This window comes from Mizuhopecten yessoensis, unplaced genomic scaffold (genome assembly GCF_002113885.1).
Source record: "Mizuhopecten yessoensis strain PY_sf001 unplaced genomic scaffold, ASM211388v2 scaffold11009, whole genome shotgun sequence".
Classification (NCBI taxonomy): Eukaryota; Metazoa; Mollusca; class Bivalvia; order Pectinida; family Pectinidae; genus Mizuhopecten; species Mizuhopecten yessoensis.
Window position 1 is genome coordinate 1,142,979 of NW_018408833.1, and position 24,563 is coordinate 1,167,541.

At 36.3% G+C, this 24,563-nt stretch overlaps 1 protein-coding gene across 2 annotated transcripts in view; it reads left to right on the top strand.

Annotated features, from left to right (window-relative positions):
- The first annotated feature begins 1,668 nt into the window (after nt 1-1,668).
- The window catches only part of LOC110464552 (von Willebrand factor D and EGF domain-containing protein-like), a 108,193-nt gene continuing 85,298 nt past the window's right edge, over nt 1,669-24,563 (top strand). The window contains exons 1-4 of one of the 2 annotated variants that reach the window (XM_021519821.1): nt 1,669-1,842; nt 2,131-2,343; nt 21,417-21,575; nt 21,900-21,962. In XM_021519821.1, the coding sequence (XP_021375496.1) occupies nt 1,791-1,842; nt 2,131-2,343; nt 21,417-21,575; nt 21,900-21,962 (487 nt within the window). In that variant the 5' untranslated portion in view covers nt 1,669-1,790. The remainder of the gene's footprint in view (nt 1,843-2,130; nt 2,344-21,416; nt 21,576-21,899; nt 21,963-24,563) is intronic. The other variant, XM_021519824.1, reaches the window with a different exon arrangement.

The window sequence follows — 24,563 nt, forward strand, 5'->3', positions numbered from 1 at the left end:
GCCATCCCATTATCCTAACACTATTAACAAGGAACCCAATACATACACACCATAAGCATAGCCTTCCCTCTATCTAAACTCTACTTACTCAGCCGTCCAATTATATCAACACTGCTAACACAGCCGTCCCATTATCTAAACACTACTTACTCAGCCGGCCCACTATCTAAATACTACTAACACAGTCGTTGTACTAATAAAACACTTCTAACACGGCTGTCCTACTATCTAAATACTACTAACACTGTCGCCCCACTATCTAAACACTACCAACACGACCGTCCCACTATTTAAACACTACAGACACAGCCGTCCCCCTATTTAAACACTACAGACACAGCCGTCCCAATATCTAAACACTACAAATATGGCCGTCCCACTATTTAAACACTATAGACACAGCCGTCCCGCTATCTAAACTCTACTAACATGACCGTCTCACTATCTTAACACTCTTCCCAATATTTAAACACTACTAACACGTCCGTACCTTTATACAGACTCTACTAACACGGCCGTCCCACTATACAGACTCCACTAACACGGCCTTCCCACGATCTTAACAATACTAACATGAATGTCCCCCTATCTGAAGACTACTTACACGGCCATCCCACCATCTAAACCCATCTTACACGGCCGTCCCACTATTTAAATACTACCAACACGGCCGTCCCACTATGCAAACACTACTAACACGGCCGTCCCATTATATTAACACTATCAACACGGCCGTCTAACTATCAAAACTCTACTTACTCAGCCGTCCAATTAGATCAACATTACCAACACGGCCGTCCCACTATTTAAACACTACAGACACAGTCGTCCTACTATCTAAACACTTCTAACACAGCCTTCCTACTATCTAAACACGACTTACACAGCCGTCGCACTATCTCAACAATACTAACTCAGCCGTCCCACTATCTTGACACTACCAACACGACCGTCAAACTATCTTAACACTACTAACATGGCCGTCCCACTATTTAAACACTACTAACACGCCCGTCTAACTATCTTAACACTATTATTCCACTTTTCTGACTCTACTAATACAGCCGCCCTTCTATAGGGACGTTTGTAACACGGCCATCTCACTATCCTAACATAACTAACACCACCGCCTCTATCTAAACACTACTAACACGTCCTTTCCACTTTACAGACTTTTCTAAGACGGCGGTCGCTATGACGTTACTTCTGATATAATCGTCCAACCCTTTGGTATATGCACTGGAATACGATTGCCCTACTATCAAGCCATTATAAAATGGTCTTACATGTACTACTTCCCAAACACAACTCATACAGTCATCTAACTGTATTTGTTTGTACCACTATCATATCAGTGTTTTAGTTGACGGAATTTAATTCATTTTGGCTAAGTACACAAATTAAATTATCGAGCGAAATGGGCATGATTAAACACAGATGCACTGTACAACTTCCTTGTTGGTTCGTGGAAAGAATAGGCTTCTTGTAATTCACTTCATGCTCTCGTTAGAGATGACGAAAGTTGGACACCTGCTTAGTCAGGTTTTGTTCCCAATGTCTCGCCATGGGGGCATGCATACGTTTTACTTCTTTCAATTCCCTCCCTCGGCAACCGTCCTGATATGACATTGGCTGTTGCGAGGACCTAAAAGAAACAAGTTCACACACATTTCACAACACGGAAGTCTTGAAAAGAGTATTAAAACCCATCAAATTACATCACCGATCAGATAGTTAACACCTCAAGCAAAACACAGTCTATAGGAGAACAACTGAAATCAGGACCAGAGATGTTCTATCGCTGTTGGTTAACGCTATGGTTACTGATTGCTGTAGTAGATTGTGAGTATCAGTGAAAATGGTTAAATTACTACCATTGTTTTGACAGACGTTATATTCTCTTTTCCTGTTTTATACAGCAGAATCAAATAACCGAATAGATTTATCAGTTTTTCGAGTTTCTATGTTACGAGTTTGATACTGATTAGGATTTACTCAGGAATCAACACATTTCGACAGTTTCAGTATTAGTTAATCAAAAATAATTTATTACCCACCAAAAACAAATGAACTGGTTACGAAATTTTTATCAGAAGGTTATAATGTTTTATTTATTGTGAATGGTTTCAGGCCAAGACGATGACCCTTGCCTGGTGCATAACCACGAGTTACTGGACGATCCGTGGCGGTCCACCGCGATCTCCGCTGGGACTGTTTATGAAAATGATCTTCTAATAAGTGAGGGCTGGTATAGATCGGTTTCGGGTGCTGGCGGGACCATACCTCAAACGGCTCCTGAGTCTGCAAAATGTGGAACACAAAATCCGGTTTGGATGGATGACAGTAAGCAAAACTTTGATATGACATTTAAAATATGGTTTTGTGCTTTGTTTTTTTGGCTATATTAAACTATCACCTTAAACCATCATGTTGTATGATACTCCTTCAATGACGGACCATACTTTTTTTTTTACATTACGTCAATACGTAGACTTGCATACGCTCCAGAACCTAGGGCAAACTATCAGAATGGAATTCACAAGTTCCAATGAAAAAACCAACGTTGCTTGAAATATAAGGTTTGAATCTTGCTTTGGTCGATTGCATAGGTTGATGAATTTAGTTGGTCTTGAAACAAATTCAACATGAACTGCTTTGCAGTTCATTAAATTTGTTTCAAGACCAACTCAATTCATCACCCCATGAAATCGACCAAAGCAAGATTTAATCTTTAAATACTACATGCCTTGTTTTGCATTATATCCATTTGCATCTAGCTGTCCAACTTCTACTTAAAATATAAATCACAAAGGAAATTACTTTAAAAAAAAACCCAAAATGATTTGAGAAAGGACCTGTCTTATATTACGTATAACAAAAATACATTGTTGAAATTGTAATTTATAGTTATTTTTTCATTTGAAGACAGACTTGCTACATTTATGCTTATTGTCTATCACAAATACAGTAGTTTGTCATTATTCATCATGTTTTGGATTAAAACACCTTATTTATGTGAATTACACCTCAGGCGCCCCAGAAACCCACTCTTGACCTGGCTTTTGCAGCAGTTCTTTCGCATGTATTGAAAACAGACATGGAAACAAATCAAAAATCATCAAACGGCCCTATAGGCACCCATCCTATACAACAAATACTTTGATCTTGCTCAACAACTTCCAGTCTGTCATCTCTGGACTTAGTTGACATTAAGTTGACACGAGTTAGTTAAATTAATTTTATTCCCTCACACACCATAACCTTAGTGTCATTGGAAATTCTTAAAGTATCTGATTACAATTAGCAAGCCGCTATAACCCTTTTGTTACAGATCAAAAACTTCACAGTTACTACTACCAAGTCCGTTTAAATCAAATTAAAACTTGATATTTTAATCAGATATCACGATCTATTTTAAAAGAAGGAAGTTAATATCAATAGTAAATTATTATACACCTCATTGTGTGGTTTCACATGCAACCTGTATGGCAAACAAGAATTCATAAAGTTACGAAATTTTATAATCTGTACTCCTCTTATGAACATATCAATAAACGTAAACATTTATATATTATTCGCTCGCAGCAAGTATACAAAACAATTTTTAAATCCACTAACACCTACAATCTATAGTCAAAGGTACAGTAAGGTTATGTTCTGAACACTTAATACTCATCGCCTATAGTGTACATAAAGAAACGTGAAAAGAACATACGTAACTATAAAATGTGATAGAATAGAGCATGTTTTATAAAACTGAAGTATTAAATAATTCACCTGAGAAATTCATAGACTAAAAACAATCGAAAAGAGACAGACATGATTTAAACTATACCTTTTATACCAATATCTTTTTAATAAGACATATACCAATATCTTTTTATTAATCATTATATAACCAACCCGGAAGAAATACCACAGTTCTTAGAACTGGAGTTGTAATATGAACATAACAATCAACGGACACATGATTCTTTAAGCAACAACCAATCCCCGACAACTACTTATTGATCAAATAATAGTTTAATAATTAGTTCTGTTCGCCAGCATTCGCGTGTTTGTGATCTCGTTGATAGTAATTTTCCTTGGTATATTTTCTTTTTTCACTTCACTAAAATGTGATCTGGATTAAGGAGAGCTAGTTTAGATCTACATTTAACGTGAAGTCGGTTTGTTTTGATATTTATTTGATTTATCTCATAAACGAATATTAAATACATAAATACATTTACATGAAATAATAGACATTATGGAATTTTAGAAGTATAACATTTTCAATGACGCGACATATGGGTTTTGCTAGGATGTACTAACCGTAATCTGTTACTGCGACGTTTCCGTCACAATGAGCTTGGAACTTAATAAGAGCTACACGTTCTGGTTGTAATGGCGGCCGTTACAATAATCCACCACATTACTTCGCGAAATAGAAAATGTTCAGAACGAAGTATGCATTGCTCGCACATAGTACACCTCAATCAAATTTGAACGTAATCGTACATCAAAGAAAAGGAACAATAACAATAATTGCATTTTTTCAGAGGTTTAATTATGAATCTATTGAAAAATATATTTCCTGTTATAATTCTTGACCCATTTACGTTATATTCATATAAGAAAACATGGGTTGGACCTCTTTTTGTTTGTTAAGTTTGAATTTTTAAGGGGCTATTACGTATCATTTCTCAAGCACTACATTAATTTTTTTGCTTTATATTCATTTGCATTTAGTCGTCCAATTTAACTTTAGTATAGAAATCGCAAAGGACATTATTTCAGAAAAAAATTACAAATGATTTGAAAAGGACCTATTGTTGAAATTGTGATTTATAATATTTTTTCATTTGAACATTGTTTTGTTACATATATATGCTTGCGCTCTATAACAAAAACAGTATTGTGTCATTATTCATAATGTTTTTGATAACAACACCTGATATATGTGAATAACCCCTGCCCCTCAGGCGCCACAGAAACCCACTCTCGACCAAGCTTTCGCAGCAGTTCGTTCGCATGTATTAACAAATGACATCGTTTGTCCAGTAGACAGAACAAAAATCGGAAATCAAGAGAAATACAAACAAACGACCAAACGACCCTATAGGCAACAATCCTATGCAAAAAATACTTTGATCTTGCTCAACAACTTCCATTCTATCATCTCCGGAATAAGTAGACATCAAGTTGACACGAGCTTGTCAAATTATTTTTTTTCCTTCACACGCCATAAGCTTAATGTCCTTAGCGATTCTTAAAGTATATTATACAATTATCATGCCGCTATACCCCTTTTTTACAGATCAAAAACTTAACAGGTGCAACTACCAAGTCCTTTTTTTTAATTAATACTTGAGATTTTTATCAGATCTCACTTCGGTGAACAATCACGATTTATTTTAGAAGAAGGAAGTTGTATGCATATTAATATACACCTCATTGTGCGGTTTACAAACTACCATGCATTTTAACATGCATGAATGAATTTAATTGCAACCTGTACGACAAACAAAAATTCTCAAAATTACGAGATTATATAATGTGTACTACTCTAATGTTCTATATTCATATAATAAGATGTTTAACGCACCTCCCTTCCCTGTTTTCATAGATGTTTAGACCAATTTTGATTTTCCACATTTTCGACTCCTAGCATTACCAATGAGGGGCTGTCGTGGCTGAATGGTCAAGGTGTCTGACCATCTTGATTACTAGCCCTCTATCACTTCGTCGCGGGTTCGAGCCTTCGTGGGGCAGTCGCCAGGTACTGGCCACAGGTCGGTTGTTTTTCTCCGGGAACTCCGGCTTTCCTCCACCACCAAAACCTGATACGTCATTAAATAACCATAAATGTTTATAGGGCGTAAACACAAACATACAAATATCAACAATGAGGCAATGAGTCATAAATGGACGAAACAGTTGTATGGTGCAGTGAAATCAATGTTTTGCATACTGTATTTATCACCAAATTTTATAAGTTCAATCATTTGTTTATCTTTTACGTTCATCCAATATTTTTATTTTTATTTTTAGATAAGGCAATATTACTGGTTCTTAATTTAGTTGTATGGAAATTAAACCAACCTATTGTTTTTCTCCGGAAACTCAGGCTTTCTCCACCACCAAAACGTGATACGTCCTTAAATAACCATAACTGTTAATGGGACGTAACAAGCAAACAAACAAACAAATATCAACAATGAAGCAATGAGTCCTAGATGGACGAATCAGTTTTATGATGCAGAGTAATTCACTTTTGCATACTGTATCTATTATCAATTTTTTAAAGTGTAATCCTATGTTGGCCTTTTACGTTTATCTAATAAAATTCATTTTTTAAATAAGGCAATATTTAACCAAACGCAAACGTTTAAATATTATTCGCTCTCAGCAATTATACAAAACATTTTTTAAATCCGCTAACGCCTACAATATACAGTCCCAGGTACAGGACGGTTACGTTCTGCACACTTAATACTCATCGCCTATTGTGTACATAAAGAAACGTGAAAAGAAAATACGTAACTATAAACTGAAGTATTCAATAATTCACCTGAGAATTTCATAGAATAAAAGCAATCGAAAAGAGACAGACATGATTTAAACTATACCTTTCATACCAATATCTTTTAAATAAGACATACCTTTAATCATCATATAACCAACCCGGAAGAAACACCACAGTTCTTAGAACTTGAGTTGTAATATGAAAATAACAATCAACGGATAAATGATTCGTTAAGCAACAACCAATCCCCGACAACTACTTATGGATCAAAAAATAGTTTAATAATTAGTTCTGTTCGCCAGCATTTTGCGAGTTTGTGATCTCGTTGACAGTAATTTTCCTTGGTTTATATAAGTTTGTATTGTATTTTTACTTTACTAAAATGTGATCTGGATTAAGGAGAGCTAGTTTAGATCCACATTTAACGTAAAGTCGGGTTGTTTTGATATTTATTTGATTTAAATACATTTACATGAAACAATAGACATTATGGAATTTTAGAAGTATAACATTTTCAATGACGCGACATATGGGTTTTGCTAGGATGTACTAGCCGTAATCTGTTACTGCGACGTTTCCGTCACAATGAGCTTGGAACTTAATAAGAGCTACGCGTTCTGGTTGTAATGGCGGCCGTTACAATAATCCACCACATTACCTCGCGAAATAGAAAATGTTCAGAACGAAGTATGCATTGCTCGCACATAGTACACCTCAATCAAATTTGAACGTAATCGTACATCAAAGAAAAGGAACAATAACAATAATTGCATTTTTCAGAGGTTTAATTATGAATCTATCGAAAAATATATTTCCTGTTATAATTCTTGACCCATTTACGTTACATTTGTATAAGAAAACATGGGTTGGACCTCTTTTTGTTTGTTAAGTTTGAATTTTTAAGGGGCTATTACTAATCATTTCTCAAGCACTACATTAATTTTTTTGCATTATATTCATTTGCATTTAGTCGTCCAATTTAACTTTAGTATAGTAATCGCAAAGGACATTATTTCAGAAAAAAATTACAAATGATTTGAAAAGGACCTATTGTTGAAATTGTGATTTATAATATTTTTTCATTTGAACATTGTTTTGTTACATATATATGCTTGCGCTCTATAACAAAAACAGTATTGTGTCATTATTCATAATGTTTTTGATAACAACACCTGATATATGTGAATAACCCCTGCCCCTCAGGCGCCACAGAAACCCACTCTCGACCAAGCTTTCGCAGCAGTTCGTTCGCATGTATTAACAAATGACATCATTTGTCCAGTAGACAGAACAAAAATCGGAAATCAAGAGAAATACAAACAAACGACCAAACGACCCTATAGGCAACAATCCTATGCAACAAATACTTTGATCTTGCTCAACAACTTCCATTCTATCATCTCCGGAATAAGTAGACATCAAGTTGACACGAGCTTGTTAAATTATTTCTTTTTCCTTCACACGCCATAAGCTTAATGTCCTCCTTAGCGATTTTTAAAGTATATTATACAATTATCATGCCGCTATACCCTTTTTTTACAGATCAAAAACTTAACAGGTGCAACTACCAAGTCCTTTTTTTTAATTAATACTTGAGATTTTTATCAGATCTCACTTCGGTGAACAATCACGATTTATTTTAGAAGAAGGAAGTTGTATGCATATTAATATACACCTCATTGTGCGGTTTACAAACTACCATGCATTTTAACATGCATGAATGAATTTAATTGCAACCTGTACGACAAATAAAAATTCTCAAAATTACGAGATTATAAAATGTGTACTACTCTAATTTTCTATATTCATATAATAAGATGTTTAACGCACCTCCCCTCCTGTTTTCATAGATGTTTAGACCAATTTTGATTTTCCACATTTTCGACTCCTAGCATTACCAATGAGGGGCTGTCGTGGCTGAATGGTCAAGGTGTCTGACCATCTTGATTACTAGCCCTCTATCACTTGGTCGCGGGTTCGAGCCTTCGTGGGGCAGTCGCCAGGTACTGGCCACAGGTCGGTTGTTTTTCTCCGGGAACTCCGGCTTTCCTCCACCACCAAAACCTGATACGTCATTAAATAACCATAGATGTTGATAGGGCGTAAACACAAACATACAAATATCAACAATGAGGCAATGAGTCATAAATGGACGAAACAGTTGTATGGTGCAGTGTAATCAATGTTTTGCATACTGTATTTATCACCAAATTTTATAAGTTCAATCATTTGTTTATCTTTTACGTTCATCCAATATTTTTATTTTTATTTTTAGATAAGGCAATATTACTTGTTCTTAATTTAGATGTATGGAAATTAAACCAACCTATTGTTTTTCTCCGGAAACTCAGGCTTTCTCCACCACCAAAACGTGATACGTCCTTAAATAACCATAACTGTTAATGGGACGTAACAAGCAAACAAACAAACAAATATCAACAATGAAGCAATGAGTCCTAGATGGACGAATCAGTTTTATGATGCAGAGTAATTCACTTTTGCATACTGTATCTATTATCAATTTTTTAAAGTGTAATCCTATGTTGGCCTTTTACGTTTATCTAATAAAATTCATTTTTTAAATAAGGCAATATTTAACCAAACGCAAACGTTTAAATATTATTCGCTCTCAGCAATTATACAAAACATTTTTTAAATCCGCTAACGCCTACAATATACAGTCCCAGGTACAGGACGGTTACGTTCTGCACACTTAATACTCATCGCCTATTGTGTACATAAAGAAACGTGAAAAGAAAATACGTAACTATAAACTGAAGTATTCAATAATTCACCTGAGAATTTCATAGAATAAAAGCAATCGAAAAGAGACAGACATGATTTAAACTATACCTTTCATACCAATATCTTTTAAATAAGACATATCTTTAATCATTATATAACCAACCCGGAAGAAACACCACAGTTCTTAGAACTTGAGTTGTAATATGAAAATAACAATCAACGGATAAATGATTCGTTAAGCAACAACCAATCCCCGACAACTACTTATAGATCAAATAATAGTTTAATAATTAGTTCTGTTCGCCAGCATTCGCGTGTTTGTGATCTCGTTGATAGTAATTTTCCTTGGTATATTTTCTTTTTTCTTTTTTCACTTCACTAAAATGTGATCTGGATTAAGGAGAGCTAGTTTAGATCTACATTTAACGTGAAGTCGGGTTGTTTTGATATTTATTTGATTTATCTCATTAACGAATATTAAATACATAAATACATTTACATGAAATAATAGACATTATGGAATTTTAGAAGTATGACATTTTCAATGACGCGACATATGGGTTTTGCTAGGATGTACTAACCGTAATCTGTTACTGCGACGTTTCCGTCACAATGAGCTTGGAACTTAATAAGAGCTACACGTTCTGGTTGTAATGGCGGCCGTTACAATAATCCACCAAATTACCTCGCGAAATAGAAAATGTTCAGAACGAAGTATGCACTGCTCGCACATAATACATATTAATCAAATTTGAACGTAATCGTACATCATAGAAAAGAAACAATAATAATAATTGAATTTCCCGGAGGTTTAATTATGAATCTATCGAAAAATATATTTCCTGTTATACTTCTTGACCCATTTACTTTACATTCATTTAAGAAAACATGGGTTGGACCCCTTTTTGTTTGTTAAGTTTTAAGTTTTAAGGGGCTATTACTAATCATTTCTCAAACACTATACATTCAATCAATTTTGATCCCGATAACAGCGATCAAAATGCCTTACTTCCAATAATGGTCCCAATAACTTTCAAAGAATTTGCCGTGAACCGCCTGATCCTGATGACAGCGATCAAACAGTAATACCATCATTTGCTGAGTAATCAACTTTAGGAATCACTTCATATAATAATTTAGCCGTGCCGAATGTGATGATGGCGAGTCCAGTGATCAAACAGTAAAACGTCCAATTGTTGTTAAATCACCTCTAGGATTCACTACGAAACCGTCATACCATAATATAGCTGTGCCGAATGTGATGAATCACTGGATGCATTACAACCTGAAATCACCAATTCAAGAGAGCAGCCAAAGAACTTTTGGGAAAGGGACGATGGGTTAAAATAATTTAAAGGACCCATGGCATAAACTAGAAAACAATATGTAAAAAGGACCACATATACAACTTGCCTGTTTAAAATGACTGCATGTTACAAAAGGAAGTAGGATTCAAAGAACGATAACTCTCATTTACATGACCCAAGTCAGAACCTAACAGTCAACTGGAAATAACTCCCAATGATCCTTCTATGAATAAGCGCATTTATTGATGAAAAATAAATGCTATTATTTTAAGAAAGGGTCAATGGACACAAATTGCAAGTCTGAGAGTTATTTATTTTAAATGATGTTTTGGCAATATGTGGTCACGGCTAATATTTATGTACAATATTTGGCTTCCGCAAATGGTCAGCCACGATTAACACTTAATTCAACGGTATTCAATCAATTCAACACATTCAATTCTATTCACTCAATTCAACATTATTATTCAATCAGTCCAACATATTCAATCAATTCAACATATTCAGTTGCACTCAATTATTTCAACATATTCAATTGTATTCAATCAATCCAACACATTCAATTGTATTCACTTAATTCAAAAATTCATTTGAATTCAATCAATACAAAGAATTCATCATGTCCATATGAATCCACCAGTATTTCAATATTTGATCCAATTCACTTAACGAGAGATATACATGAAATTTAAATCATTCACCAGAATTCACTGTTCCCGTGAACCGCCAAATGGCTCAGTCGCATTGAGGCCACCACCAGACACTAGTGGGGAGGAAACGGCAAATATATACCATGCCGTGACCAACATATGCTCCTTCGACTTCACTTGTATTAAGGTAAAGTTGAAAAATTGGACCCCTAACCCAACCAGTCAGGCTTTATCTGGTTAAAAGCTCCTCAATACCACCTTGTAACCCATTCAGACAAATATTGTTTCCTGTGGTAGATAAATGTACCCCATCGCTAAATAGGGAAGGGCTGTTACGATTAATGTCTGGGTGTTTAATGTAGAACCCCCCATTATCCACAATGGTTTTTGCACATTCGCTATTAAGTCGCACTCTGCAACGGTCCATGGCATTATACTCATCTACACTACAACCCCGTCATTGTAGCCGAGGTAAAATTTGAGATCAAATAATGCGTGTTCCAGGGAATCTATGCACTAGCTTAATGATAATAGCCCTAGCCATGTGAACTATGTCACCCAGAGGACTTCCTCCTGTATAATTCCCCCCTACATGTAATAAAATGATATCAGGTACGGGCCCTATTGAGCTCAAAAGATTCATCTTTGAGTCAAGGTTCCGCAACTTCAGTCCGATATAACCCTGCCACCAAATGTTTACATTTAACCCTCCCAGTCCAAGATCTGGACCCCCAGGCCTCTGCATTGCCTCAGTCTGTACCCTTTTTATGATTGATGAGCGAACACACCACAAAGTCAAACCTGTAAGACAATTTGTCAGTATGGTATCTTGCCTGTAGACTAGCTAACACTGAAACACCCCATCATTTAATGAGCAGGTATACGTATATATGACCTAAAACATTGAGAACTCCATCTTCCTGCACTTTTAATGTCCTAATCTGAGAGTCCATCCATTGCAGCTGAAGTTGCTGCCCCTATTCTAAATGAATGTGACTTGTAGGAAGACGTATCATACTCTAAATGAGAAAGGGCATTCTTTAAAACTGCACTAAACTGATACTGAAATGAAAGTATTCTTCTTTGTTTTACCTTAAGACTGGTACTTACAACTGGTTCAGACATATTTACACCATCACTACATTGTATGTCTGCTACTGACTCAGCTATAATACTTACGTTTTTTTATCTTTTTTTTTCTTCTACTCCTTTTGACAATCTCTTACGAGTTAAAGAATGTCTAGACCTACGTTTTGGTTTTCTTGGAGTAGCAATATCAGAAATATTGTGGAGTGCAACTGACTCTAATTTAACTGGAGAAGCCAATGTAGCACTTGGAGTTGAACAAATTATATTTGATTCACATAACTTAGTTAACTTACTGTTTTGTTCTGGGACTATGTCATTCTCCTCTCTATCACATGGTCGTTTCCTACCTGCTTTCTTGTCTGGTCGCTTTCTTGCATTACGTCTAAGTTGAGCCATATGGAGTTTTTTCTTACCTGCTGTGTCATCTATGCCTATACTTAACTTTGCAGCAATAATATGGTAGCATGTACCGATCGATGGACACTGACAATGCTCTTTAGGATGTAACTGAACTGCGTTCTTATCTCCCTGTGACCCTTCAACTATAAATGTCTTGGCAGATGGAACATGGGTTACTTTGTTATCCCTAAGAGCGGCAACTGCTAAAGACCTTTGTAAAGTTTGTTTACTTACTTGTTGACTCTCGGACGCTATACCATTTGCTAAACTAGCTACATCTTCATGGCTTACCTCTTCGTTTAGACCTCTATGTTCCCCGGAAGCTACTGTGTCTTTGTCATTGATCTTACCCTTAACTAAATCTAATACATCATCAGGATGACAAACGTCTATAAGTTCCTGTTCCAATAAACCCTCTCTTAATCTCATTGCCATAATATCTCTGGAGATAATAAAATGAAAGAACTGCAATATCTAATGAAACTTCTTTCCAGTTATTCAAAGACTTGATTAAGCTGTTTGTACCTTCAACAATATTATTTGTAATACCCGTATACTTGTTCCCCACACAAAGACCAGATAGTAGCCACCAACCAGCATATTTTATAATGTCACCCTTGATATGGGAATTTAAATAATTTACAAAAGGTTCACTCCATTTCTAAGATACCGTATCTAACATTGCCAAAAACTCATCTTCACTCTCGCATTTTAATGCTGTATAACATCCGCCTTGTAAATTGAAATATCAATAATACCCCTATCCTTGTTCAACCAAAATATAAAATCTCTACGAATATGATTCCAACAAAAAAGTACTTTGACATTTGGAAAAACTTCCTCTAGAGAATTGTTTATCGCTGATTCCCTATCCAAAACTATTATTTGATTACCTTTTGATAAATTTGGAATTAGAGACTTAACAGATCGCCAATAAACCTCATGAACCCGAGTGGACTTCCTATCATGAATGAAAAATGCTACAGGAATTGTTTTATTATTTTGAAATAGCACATGTCTGAAGACTAAAGTTGAAACATAAAAATCGCCTACTTGAAAAGTAGTGTCATATGACATATACAATTTCTCATCTGATTCAACCTGAAGTAGTAAATGAAACTCGTCCAATAATTACTTATTTCCCAAAACACATCTAAGCTCTGGACCTACAGCAAAATCGTAAATAAAACCATCTAAATGATACATAAGCTCTAAAGTACTATATAACTCATCATGACTGAGACGTTTCTCATTCTTTGCCGATTTCAACTGATGACGTGCCTGTGAGGGAGACCTAAGATTAGCTCAACCCTGCAAATTGCCCTTAACTTGATTTCCAGTTTGATTCTCCTTAAAAACTGTTGAAGGATTGTTATCACTAGAACTAGCTGACTTAACTTGCTTTAAAACTGGTGGAAAAGTTCTTCTATAATCATGCCCATCTTCACTACTTTTCCCGTGAACTCGAGGAACAAAAATGGTATCATCGCCAATGTACTGAACAAATCTGTAAATAACTGTCCCTTGTTTTAACATATACATTCTGCGTTGAAAATTCGTTGAACCTTTAGTATCACCCTTTCCCTCAATAATGTAATATGTACGTTTCCACATTTTTGGATTTGCTCTAGGTATTCCATGACCACCCTTATTGACCCAAAAATACCCATCACATGACCAGTCATCTGATCTACATTCATCCCTATGGTCGGTTACGAAAAAAGCCTCTCCCCCTTTAGGTCTTAATGTTGGAACATCTGACAGTTTACCCTTATCTGGATTTGAAGGAATGGATAATATAACATCACATTCAAAAAATGTCTTTAAACCAGACCTATACACATTATCGTAGTTGGTTGTGGTGGTGGTCTCGTAAGTGGTTGTTGTGGTGGTCTCGTAGATGGTTGTGGTGGAGGTCTCGTAGTTGTGGTGGTGGAGGTCTTAGTTGGTTGTGGTGGAGGTCTCGTAGTTGGTTGTAGTGGTGGTCTCGTCGTTGGTTGTAGTGGAGGTCTCGTAGTTGGTTGTAGTGGAGGTCTCGTAGTTGGTTGTGGTGGTCTCGTAGTCGGTTGTAGTGGAGGTCTCGTAGTTGGTTGTGGTGGTGGTCTCGTAGTTGGTTGTAGTGGAGGTCTCGTAGTTGGTTGTGGTGGAGGTCTAAGTCGGTTGTGGTGGAGGTCTAGTAGTTGGTTGTGGTGGTGGTATCGTAGTTGGTTGTAGTGGAGGTCTCGTAGTTGGTTGTGGTGGTGGTCTCGTAGTTGGTTGTAGTGGAGGTCTCGTAGTTGGTTGTGGTGGAGGTCTTAGCCGGTTGTGGTCGAGGTCTAGTAGTTGGTTGTGGTGGTGGTCTCTTAGTTGGTTGTAGTGGAGGTCTCGTAGTTGGTTGTAGTGAATGTCTCGTAGTTGGTTGTAGTGGTGGTCTCGTAGTTGGTTGTAGTGGAAGTCTCGTAGTTGGTTGTAGTGGAGGTCTCGTAGTTGGTTGTGGAGTAGTGGGTCGCATAGTTGGGAGTTCTGGCCAAGAGGCACGATCATCATTTGGTTTCATGTCTGGCTGATTAGGAAGTTGTGTCGTTATCAGCGCAGTCAGGTAAGGTCCTGGGGTAGTTGATGCTGTTGGTGTAGTTGATGGTGGAGTAGCTGGTAGTGGATTTCTCATAGTTGTCTTTGGTGTGGTTGGTGGTGGAGGTCTCGTAGTTGGCGATGGTGTGGTTGGTGGTTGAGGTCTCGTAGTTGGCATTGGTGTGGTTGGTGGTGGATGTTCCGTGATGGTGGTCACTCCGGCAAGCAGATAATTCACCACTCTATCCGTTCCCTTGAAACTCAGGTGAAGGCCATATCTACTGAGTAGTGGTTGTTCAATCTTTCCATTCCTGGCAAAGGCTTTATGGGGAATGTAGCTGAGGTTTGGTATCATCTCGGCGATAGTCCTGATTGCGTTGTTGATCTCGCAGGCCTTGGAGTTCACATCGTTGATGAATCTAGGTCTTGGAGTTGCATTGTCGAATCTAGAGTCTACCCTAGGCAGTAGACTACATATGGCTATCTGTATCCGAGCGGAAATGATCCATATCCGCTCACAGAGCTGCTGAAATCGCTCGAGGACGATGAGTACTGAATCACGAGGTAGGTTGTTAGCTCCACAATGAATGACAATGATGTTATACTTGTGAACAACCTCCTCGATCACGTCCCACATCTCCTCAATGCGATAGCCGCTCCCGGAGATAACAAAAATATCATCACTTGGACGCAAGTACTTATGTAAGTACTTGGCCTTTGAGTGACCGACTATAAGTGTAGACATGGTAAATACCACAAGCGCACTGTCTGGCTGCAACAGCTCGAATGACACTAACGCCTGTACACCCTGTATATGACAACCCCCTACCCCAGGTAATTCACGTGCAACACGTAATTTACCGCGTACGTCAGACTCCACGCCTTACCCCTACATACGCAGGTACTCCAGCACCTACGTAACCCCAGTGATCCCGTACCATTGATAGATATAAATATAATAAAGTTGGTTTGATGTAAACACATCTCAGGGAAATTCGAAAAATGTCATTGGTCAATCTCACTATCTAATTAATATAATAATTAGAAAATAGCGTCATATTGTGATAACTCATTACTATTCATATATTTCTCTGACAATATATTTCTTTTTACATATTATGCATATTTAGCACGAGTCTTGACGGAGTGATGTCCCCTTAGTACGGGTACGGGAGTAAACAAAACACCCGCGATCACAACAAAGTCAGAATTTTATGTGAAATATGTCGTATATTTCAACGAAACTTACATAATTATAAACAGTAAGGTATTTTCTTCTATATATCTGAAAATAACATGTTAATTTTCCCTAAATTTCTAATTATATGTGAATAACCGTGATTTTCACGGTTGACTGCGACGTACAAGTTTTACCCCTTTGAAATACACATTATCGTCGATTTCTAAATTAATAGATAATTAATAAACATTTTTATAACTGTCACTTTTAGAAAATAATGTTTGAAATTATTGTATAATTTTATAAAAAATATAAACGATCGCGTTAATGTGATATTAAAATATCTTTATATTCCTGGTACGGGGTTTCAGTCTGGGTCCGGGAACGGTGTACAAGATTTACCTACCACCAGTATAAAACTCATTGCATCATTATCCTATAAACATCGTACAGTGTATATGTGCCCGACGTTGGACCTACGTTTATCATTGCATTACCAGAGAAAAGTAACGATAAAATAAATCACGCAATATTAAAGATTAATTTTCAGTGTTTTAGTTCTTATTCGCCTGACTCTAATTTAGAAGGTAACTTGCTTTCTAATCATTATGAACCAAAACAGACTCAGGAGTATCAAATTCATTGCATCATAATTCTATTCACATCGTACAGGTACAGTGTATGTGTGCCCGTCATGCGGATGTCGATGCTACACGATCCTGAGTCACAAGTAAATTCGTTCAAATGCAAAAACTGCCAAACATCAAACGTCTATCATACATCATCCCTTTCAAATACCATATGACATTACCAATTGTGTTAAATTGATTTTAAAAATCCATGGTATAAACAAGAAAACAATATGTAACAAGAGGCCCAAGGGCCTTAGCGGTCACCTGAGTTATATCATAGGTACTGGTAGCTTTATTTTATTGTTTAGATGTGATGTGGAAATCAGCATGTAAACTAAGTGAAATATAATACCTGTGATGTATCAAAGGATAAGAATTTTTAAATATTGGTAACATTTACTAAATGTTCCCTTTCGGGCCCAACCCTAGCCCCTGGGGATGGGGCAGGAATCCCAATTTTACAATGTAATACCCTCATTCACCCAAGATGATTCTGACTATGTTTGAGTAATTTTCTGCTGAAAATGGATAAAATATACCCAAAAGTGTTATTTCCCTATATAAACTAAAGTAAACTTTACCCCCATCCAAAGGGGTAACGGATGGCTCGGGGGTCCTGAAATTGACAATTTCAATAAAGCTTCTGATGATCTTTCTATCCATGCACTGAAATTGACTGTAGTGCGTCTGAGTCTGGAGAAGAAGATTTTTGAAATATTGGTTAATTTTCCCCTTTGGGGCCCCGCCCTGGCCCCAGGGGTTGGGTTAGGAATTCCAATTTTACATTGTCGTAGCCTCATCTACCAAGGATGATTCTGACCAAGTTTGAAAAAATTATATTCACTGGTTCTTGAGAAGAAGTTGAAAATGAAAAAAAGTGTACACATGACGCACGATGAACGACGACGGACAGAAAGTCATTAGAATAGGTCACTTGAGCAAAGTACATGACCCAAGTGAGAACCTAACAGTCAAAGGGAAATAACCCCCAGTGATCCTTCTACGAATAAGCGCATTTATTGATGAAATTAGCCATTAGGAGCATATAAAAACAGGAATTTTTCAACTTGTAATTTAATACATCAATTATAAAATGTTCCCTTCCTTAATGTGACAAGAACACAGCTGCTATGATATGTCGCTTTCTTCTACCTTTATGTTAATCTGAATTTACAATTCTAATATTTTTCACTACATAATGTTTTACTGCAGGTATTATACCAGGATTGACTATCGATAGGCTTCCATGTCTGACATAAGATCGACATTTCCTACATATTAATAAGTTACATAATGCATATCAAAATTATACAATTTCTCTCGATACTTTCTTCTGATTTTACTGTGTCCCCTTGGTGCAACTATGAGCAACCTCGTCACCTATTCCACAAAAGAATAACAAATCATCTATGCCCAAAAAAACCCATTAAATCATTGAGAACATTACTCGTCAATTTTCAAAGTATTAGATCCAAACGTAACGAAATCTAACTCCTAATTGAATCAGCTAAACCTGACGTCTTCATAGGTACAGAAACCTGGTTAAAACCAGAGGTCAGTGATAGCGAAGTGTTTTCCTCTGATTTCGAACTGTTCAGAAATGATAGGACCTCGTCACGTAGCGGCGGAGTCCTCGTTGTTACTAGGTCAAATCTCAATGCCACATTAGCCTACAAAAGTGACAAGGTAGAACTTGTAGCCGCTAGAATCCATCTTGCAAAGCAAAAACCCATAATAATAGCCTCATACTATAGGCCACCAAATAAAACTGACCCACTACAGTTCATAAGCGACTCAGTAATGGAAATCACCAACCTATACAACACTTTCCCAAACCATACCTTTTGGCTCGGGGGTGATTTCAACTTGAGTGACATCAGCTGGCCCGATAGTGTCATCGCAAGTAGCAACTATCCAAACATTCTGAGTGAACAATTCATTGCTCTCTTCCATGATCTCGGCTTGAATCAAGAAGTGGACTTCCCTGCAAGGCTATCCCAGGTGTGTCAGACCATGATATCGTCCTAATTGACAATGAAATCTCAACTCCTCCCATAAAACAGCCAATACGAACCAATATGGAGCAAGGCTAACATCACCCTTTTGAAAGAGGAGGTGAAAGAAAAGCTGAAATGTATAGTAGACTTAATTCAGTCATTAAAACCCACGTACCCCAAAAACTAACGAGGTCAAAATTCACCAATCCCTGGGCTAATAACAACATAAATAGGCTAGCCCGACAAAAACGAAGATCCTATAACAAAGCCAAGAAAACACACAAGACAAAAGACTGGGACAGGTACAAGAAAATAAAATCCAAAATGCAAAAAGAGACCAGAAGAGCCTATAGTAGTTACATGCATGACATCATTAGTCCTCGGCTCATAGAAAACCAAAACTATTTTGGAGTTTTATTAAAAGTAAAAAAATGGATACAAACAACATCCCACCAATTAGGAATCCTGAAGACGGCCTTACATATTCTGATGCAAAAAGCAAAGCATACATAATAAACCAGCAATTTCAGTAGTCTTCACCAAAGAAAACCTCTCTGAACTACCCGACTTAGGTCTGTCACCATTCAGACTAATGTCACGCATCACCATCAGCGAACCAGGTGTATATATTCATAAAGAAACTGGTCCTGATTCCATTCCAGCCAGAATCCTCCATCAATTGGCAACAGAAATCACCCCAGCACTATCAATTATCTTTCAAAATTCCCTCGACTCTCGCACCGTACCACACGATTGGCGTGAAGCACACATCGTGCCAGTCTTCGAAAAAGGGGATAAACAAGCTGCTGAAAATTATAGACCTGTCTTACTTACCTGTATCACATGCAAAATATTAGAACATATCATCCATAGTAACGTAATGTCCCACCTTGAGCAAAATAACATCCTTACAAATTTACAACATGGTTTCCGTGCAAAATTCTCTACTGAAACTCAACTACTTCTGACAATTGACGACATAGCAAGGAACCTTGATAAAAATAAACAAATTGACGTCGCCCTTTTAGATTTCTCGAAAGCATTCGACAAAGTCCCTCATGCAAGATTACTTTCCAAACTAGAATTTTATGGGGTAGATTCAGATACTGTTGGTTGGTTTTCCTCTTTTCTGAACAACAGACAACAGAAAGTAATAATTAACAGTACCAGCTCTGATAGCACCCCCGTCCTATCCGGGGTACCTCAGGGAACGGTTGTTGTCCCACTCCTCTTTTTGGTCTACATAAATGACATCATTGACTCAGTTTCCTGCGACATCAAACTCTTTGCTGACGACTGCTTATTATATACAGAAAAAAATTCATTAGAAGACTGTCAGAAACTGGAAAACGACCTCAAATCCTTGGAAATCTGGGAGGGTAAATGGCAAATGAAGTTTAACGCCAAAAAATGTTCTATCATCAACATATCTTGAAGAAAAATCCAATTAAGTTTAGCTACTCCCTGCACAATCAAGTTTTGGAAAATTTAGACTCTATCAAATACCTAGGGGTCACTTTCACCTCAGACCTAAATTGGGATAAACACATACAATCCATCACCAACAAGGCAAATAGGACACAGGGATTTCTGCGTCGCAACATGTCATCATGCACCAGAAAAGTCAAAACCCAGACATTCACCACATTAGTAAGACTAGAATATGCAGCCACTTGCTGGGACCATTTTATTTCAGACCAGGTCCTAGCAATTGAAAATGTACAGCGTAGGGCTGCCAGTTACATATTTAATGATCATAGATCTAGAGAGCCTGGATGTGTCACCAACCTTATAAATATACTTAACTGGGAGCCCCTAGCCCAGCGAAGAACAAAAGCCAGGCTCATGATGTTATATAAAATAACAAACGGACATGTGGCTATTGATCCATCCCAATTCATAACATCAGGCAACAGGAGAACCAGAGGGGCCCATAGAATTAATCAAATATCAACCCACACAAATTTGTATAAATATTCATTCTTCCCTAGAACTATTGTTAACTGGAATTCGCTACCATCATCCCTAGCACAGGAGCAAAACCTGAACTCTTTCAGGTCTGCCCTGGCTAGTTTCAACCTTCCATAAAGTGTTTCTATTTTTGTCTTATAGTACAAATTAACAAAAATAATTGTTTTTAACATTTCTAATGCCACCTCCCAGGATCAAGTGCACTCAAACCTTTGAGTCTGATCCTTGTAAAGGAAGAAGAAGAAGGTGAATAAACATTCAGTTACCCAATTAAATTTTGGCCACATAATTGATGATAGGTAGATATCAATTGAAAGATGTTGTCGAATATTTCAAATGCTTACATAATGTATCGTCTGTTTAAATGAATTTGTTTTAATCCTTGTAGCTTTACCAGCTAACGGAGAGACTAAATCAGTAAAGATGTGTGCTGTTGGCGGTTTCTCATCTTGTGTTCCTACATGGTCAACAGTCCGAGTAAAACACTGTGGATCCTTTTACGTTTACGACCTGAAGAGAACTCCAGGAAACTATGGATATTGTTTTGGTAAGTATATTCAACCTGTCCAACTCAAAGTCACATTTTAACCTTACCAAATCAAAGACTGGGCAAGTGCAGTTGAACATATGTACGGGTGAACGAGTTAAAATTGGGAAGATGGCGTGCTGCTGACTTACAGCAACACAGTAATATTTCAGAGAGTGAAACGCTATGGTTATTTTGCCAATATCAAAAAGTAATAACGTTTCATTATAAAATGCCCGAATAACTAGAATGCGTTTGTGAGATGTTGTTTTGAATTGATTCATGTATTAAATCTAGAGCGAATTATGTGACAGATTTTTATCCCATTAATCTTTCATTTTTTAGGCACTGAAACAAAGTGTCCAGATGGTGAAACATCGGAAACAGGATTTACACCAGGCTGTATAAGTAAGCACATTAAAATGCGGTTGCCCTATAGTAACACCGTGTCCATCCTTCCGTCTGTTTGTCTGTCGGCACTTTCGTTTTACGGCGGTTATCTCATGATCCAGATGGTCAAAATTTCTGAAATTGATCATGATACTCTGTGATGTGCAGATGTGCAATAGGAGGTTCAAGGTCACTGTTACTAAAAATAGAATAGGGAAGATACTGTCAAAAATACATCATATAAGGCCCTAACAGAAGGCCAAACATTCTGTAAATTCTTATGATGATACATTGTGACTATACCCAGATGTGCAATAGTTGTTTAAAAAGTTCCTTAGGTCAAGGTCGCTGTAACTAAAACCGAAAACAGAGCATATACTGTCAAAAATGTAATGTAAATGGGCCTTTCTAAAACAGTCATTGGTCACTTTTGATCTTCCCTGGTGCTTATACGGGACATACACTGTCGGGCATACAGCGGGGCCCTTGCGGATTTTGGTTGACATCCTATTTACTAACAGGTGCTAGCGTCGATTGACTACTTCTTGAAATGTTTTGATATTGATGAGTGACGAATCAATCGATCAAAGCACACGTAAATACAATATCATGATGGCCTTGAATTTAATAGATAGATAAGTAAAATATGTAATGACCTTTTTGTTTTAAAATTAACATTTATGTATGTTGAATGCTAGTAAATATTTTGTCGAAATATATTTCTGATACGTTCATAAACATCTTAATACCAAATATACTCCATACATTATATTTTCTAACTGAAACCACCGGACGATCTAGTCATAACTACAGAACAGTTGTGTTTTGTAGATAAAAACGCTGATTTCTATCGTCATGATGTACACAATGTCTTAAATTTTGATTTCATTTTTAGCTATTTATTGTATTTGATGTATAATGCATGGAATGTCATCAGGGTCAAAATTGTGCATGCCAAATACTTCACGCTATATATATACGATTTGTTCCAAAAAGCTTCATGTAACATTCTAAATTCTTCATCCTTCATTCTGCTTGTTCTATTATGCATTTACTACTATCATATATTTTGTAATTGAAGTTTTTGATTACTGTAGAGGGCCTCCTTGCATAACACCAGGTTGAGTGACGGGGGTATCTTAGAAAAATGACAGATAAATGTCACAGGCAAATATAATTTGAAAATAAATGATGATTGTGTGTCGTGATCCTTTTATTTTATACTAATTATGTCATATCAATATGCATGAAGTAAACGAAGTGATACTTTTTATTCGAAAAATATGCAAGATTTACACAAAATTTTAAATATATAGTCGATATTTCATACTTTTTTGAAACATTCCATATATAGATTCTGTCTACAAAATCACTTTTTTATCATATCAAAACCGGTTAAAAAATTTGATTAGCATGCCAAACATGACCAATGCACAATTTCACATAATCTTGAAGATTTGATTATCAATGTTAAGTATAGTAATAGCGATACATTTTCTCACTTTTTTATATTACGAACGTTTTAAAGTTTTGTGCAGCTGTATTTAGTAATAACTCATAAACATGTAAAAGTAATTGAGATTGTGTTAAACACAAAGATATTCAAATATATAAAAACAATAAAATAATCTTAATTATAAAACAAATATACACTTGATTATTACTTTCTTTTCTCTTCTGCTCATCCATTAAACAAAATTAGAAGGAATATTACATTATCTTTAATCTTAAACTCTTAACAAATTAGGCAAGGAAAGATATCATTGTTTGTTATCCCATACACAACAAAATTCGTTTAGCACATTTGATTCTTGTGACCTTGAACGATGGTCAATGTCACTACATGTAACGTTTATAAAACTTATAACCATTCATATAAACAATCTACTCGCCAAATATCAAGACACAGGATCTTTGGTTATGGAGAAACACAAGCTAAAGGAAAAGTGGAAAGAACGTTATGTTGTTGTTTTTAATCAAAGTTGTTATATGACAAATTTACCGTTTGCCATTTTCTTTTTTATTCCTGATGTTGAAAGAAAGTATTGGTAACCAACTAAGCAAATATGAAAAATAGACTCTTTTTGAACTATGAAAATTGACGTGTCCAAAATTGGAATTCTCTAAGTTGTAACGAAATTTCACATTCTCGCTACTTAAATCTTCAAAGAAAAGAACAATTCCTTCTTGAAATGGTGTCATATTTGGTATCAAAATAATATTTGGTATATTTTGCATACGATGATGATAGCATTTTGTAGTATAGGTGTCATTTAAATGCGTTTGGAGAAAATATAATATCACACCTAACACCCACATAGGTGTAAGTCAATGAGGTCCCAGTTGTCATAAAATAAACTAACTGTTACTGATTTAAGCTTCCAATACCCTATCTTTTTGTACTTATCTTGTATTGATGCAAATGTTAAATCTCCATAGGCGTTGACCCTACTTTATTAGTTTTTTGGCTTAAAGTAATTCAAAAGCACATGTAAACACATATGCCTTCTGTGACATTGAAAGTCAAACAATGACATTAAGTTTAGCACACTTGATAGCTATTCATCCAAGAAAGCAAAATGCCAAATATCATTTTTTATTAAGGAGAAGTCTTTCAGG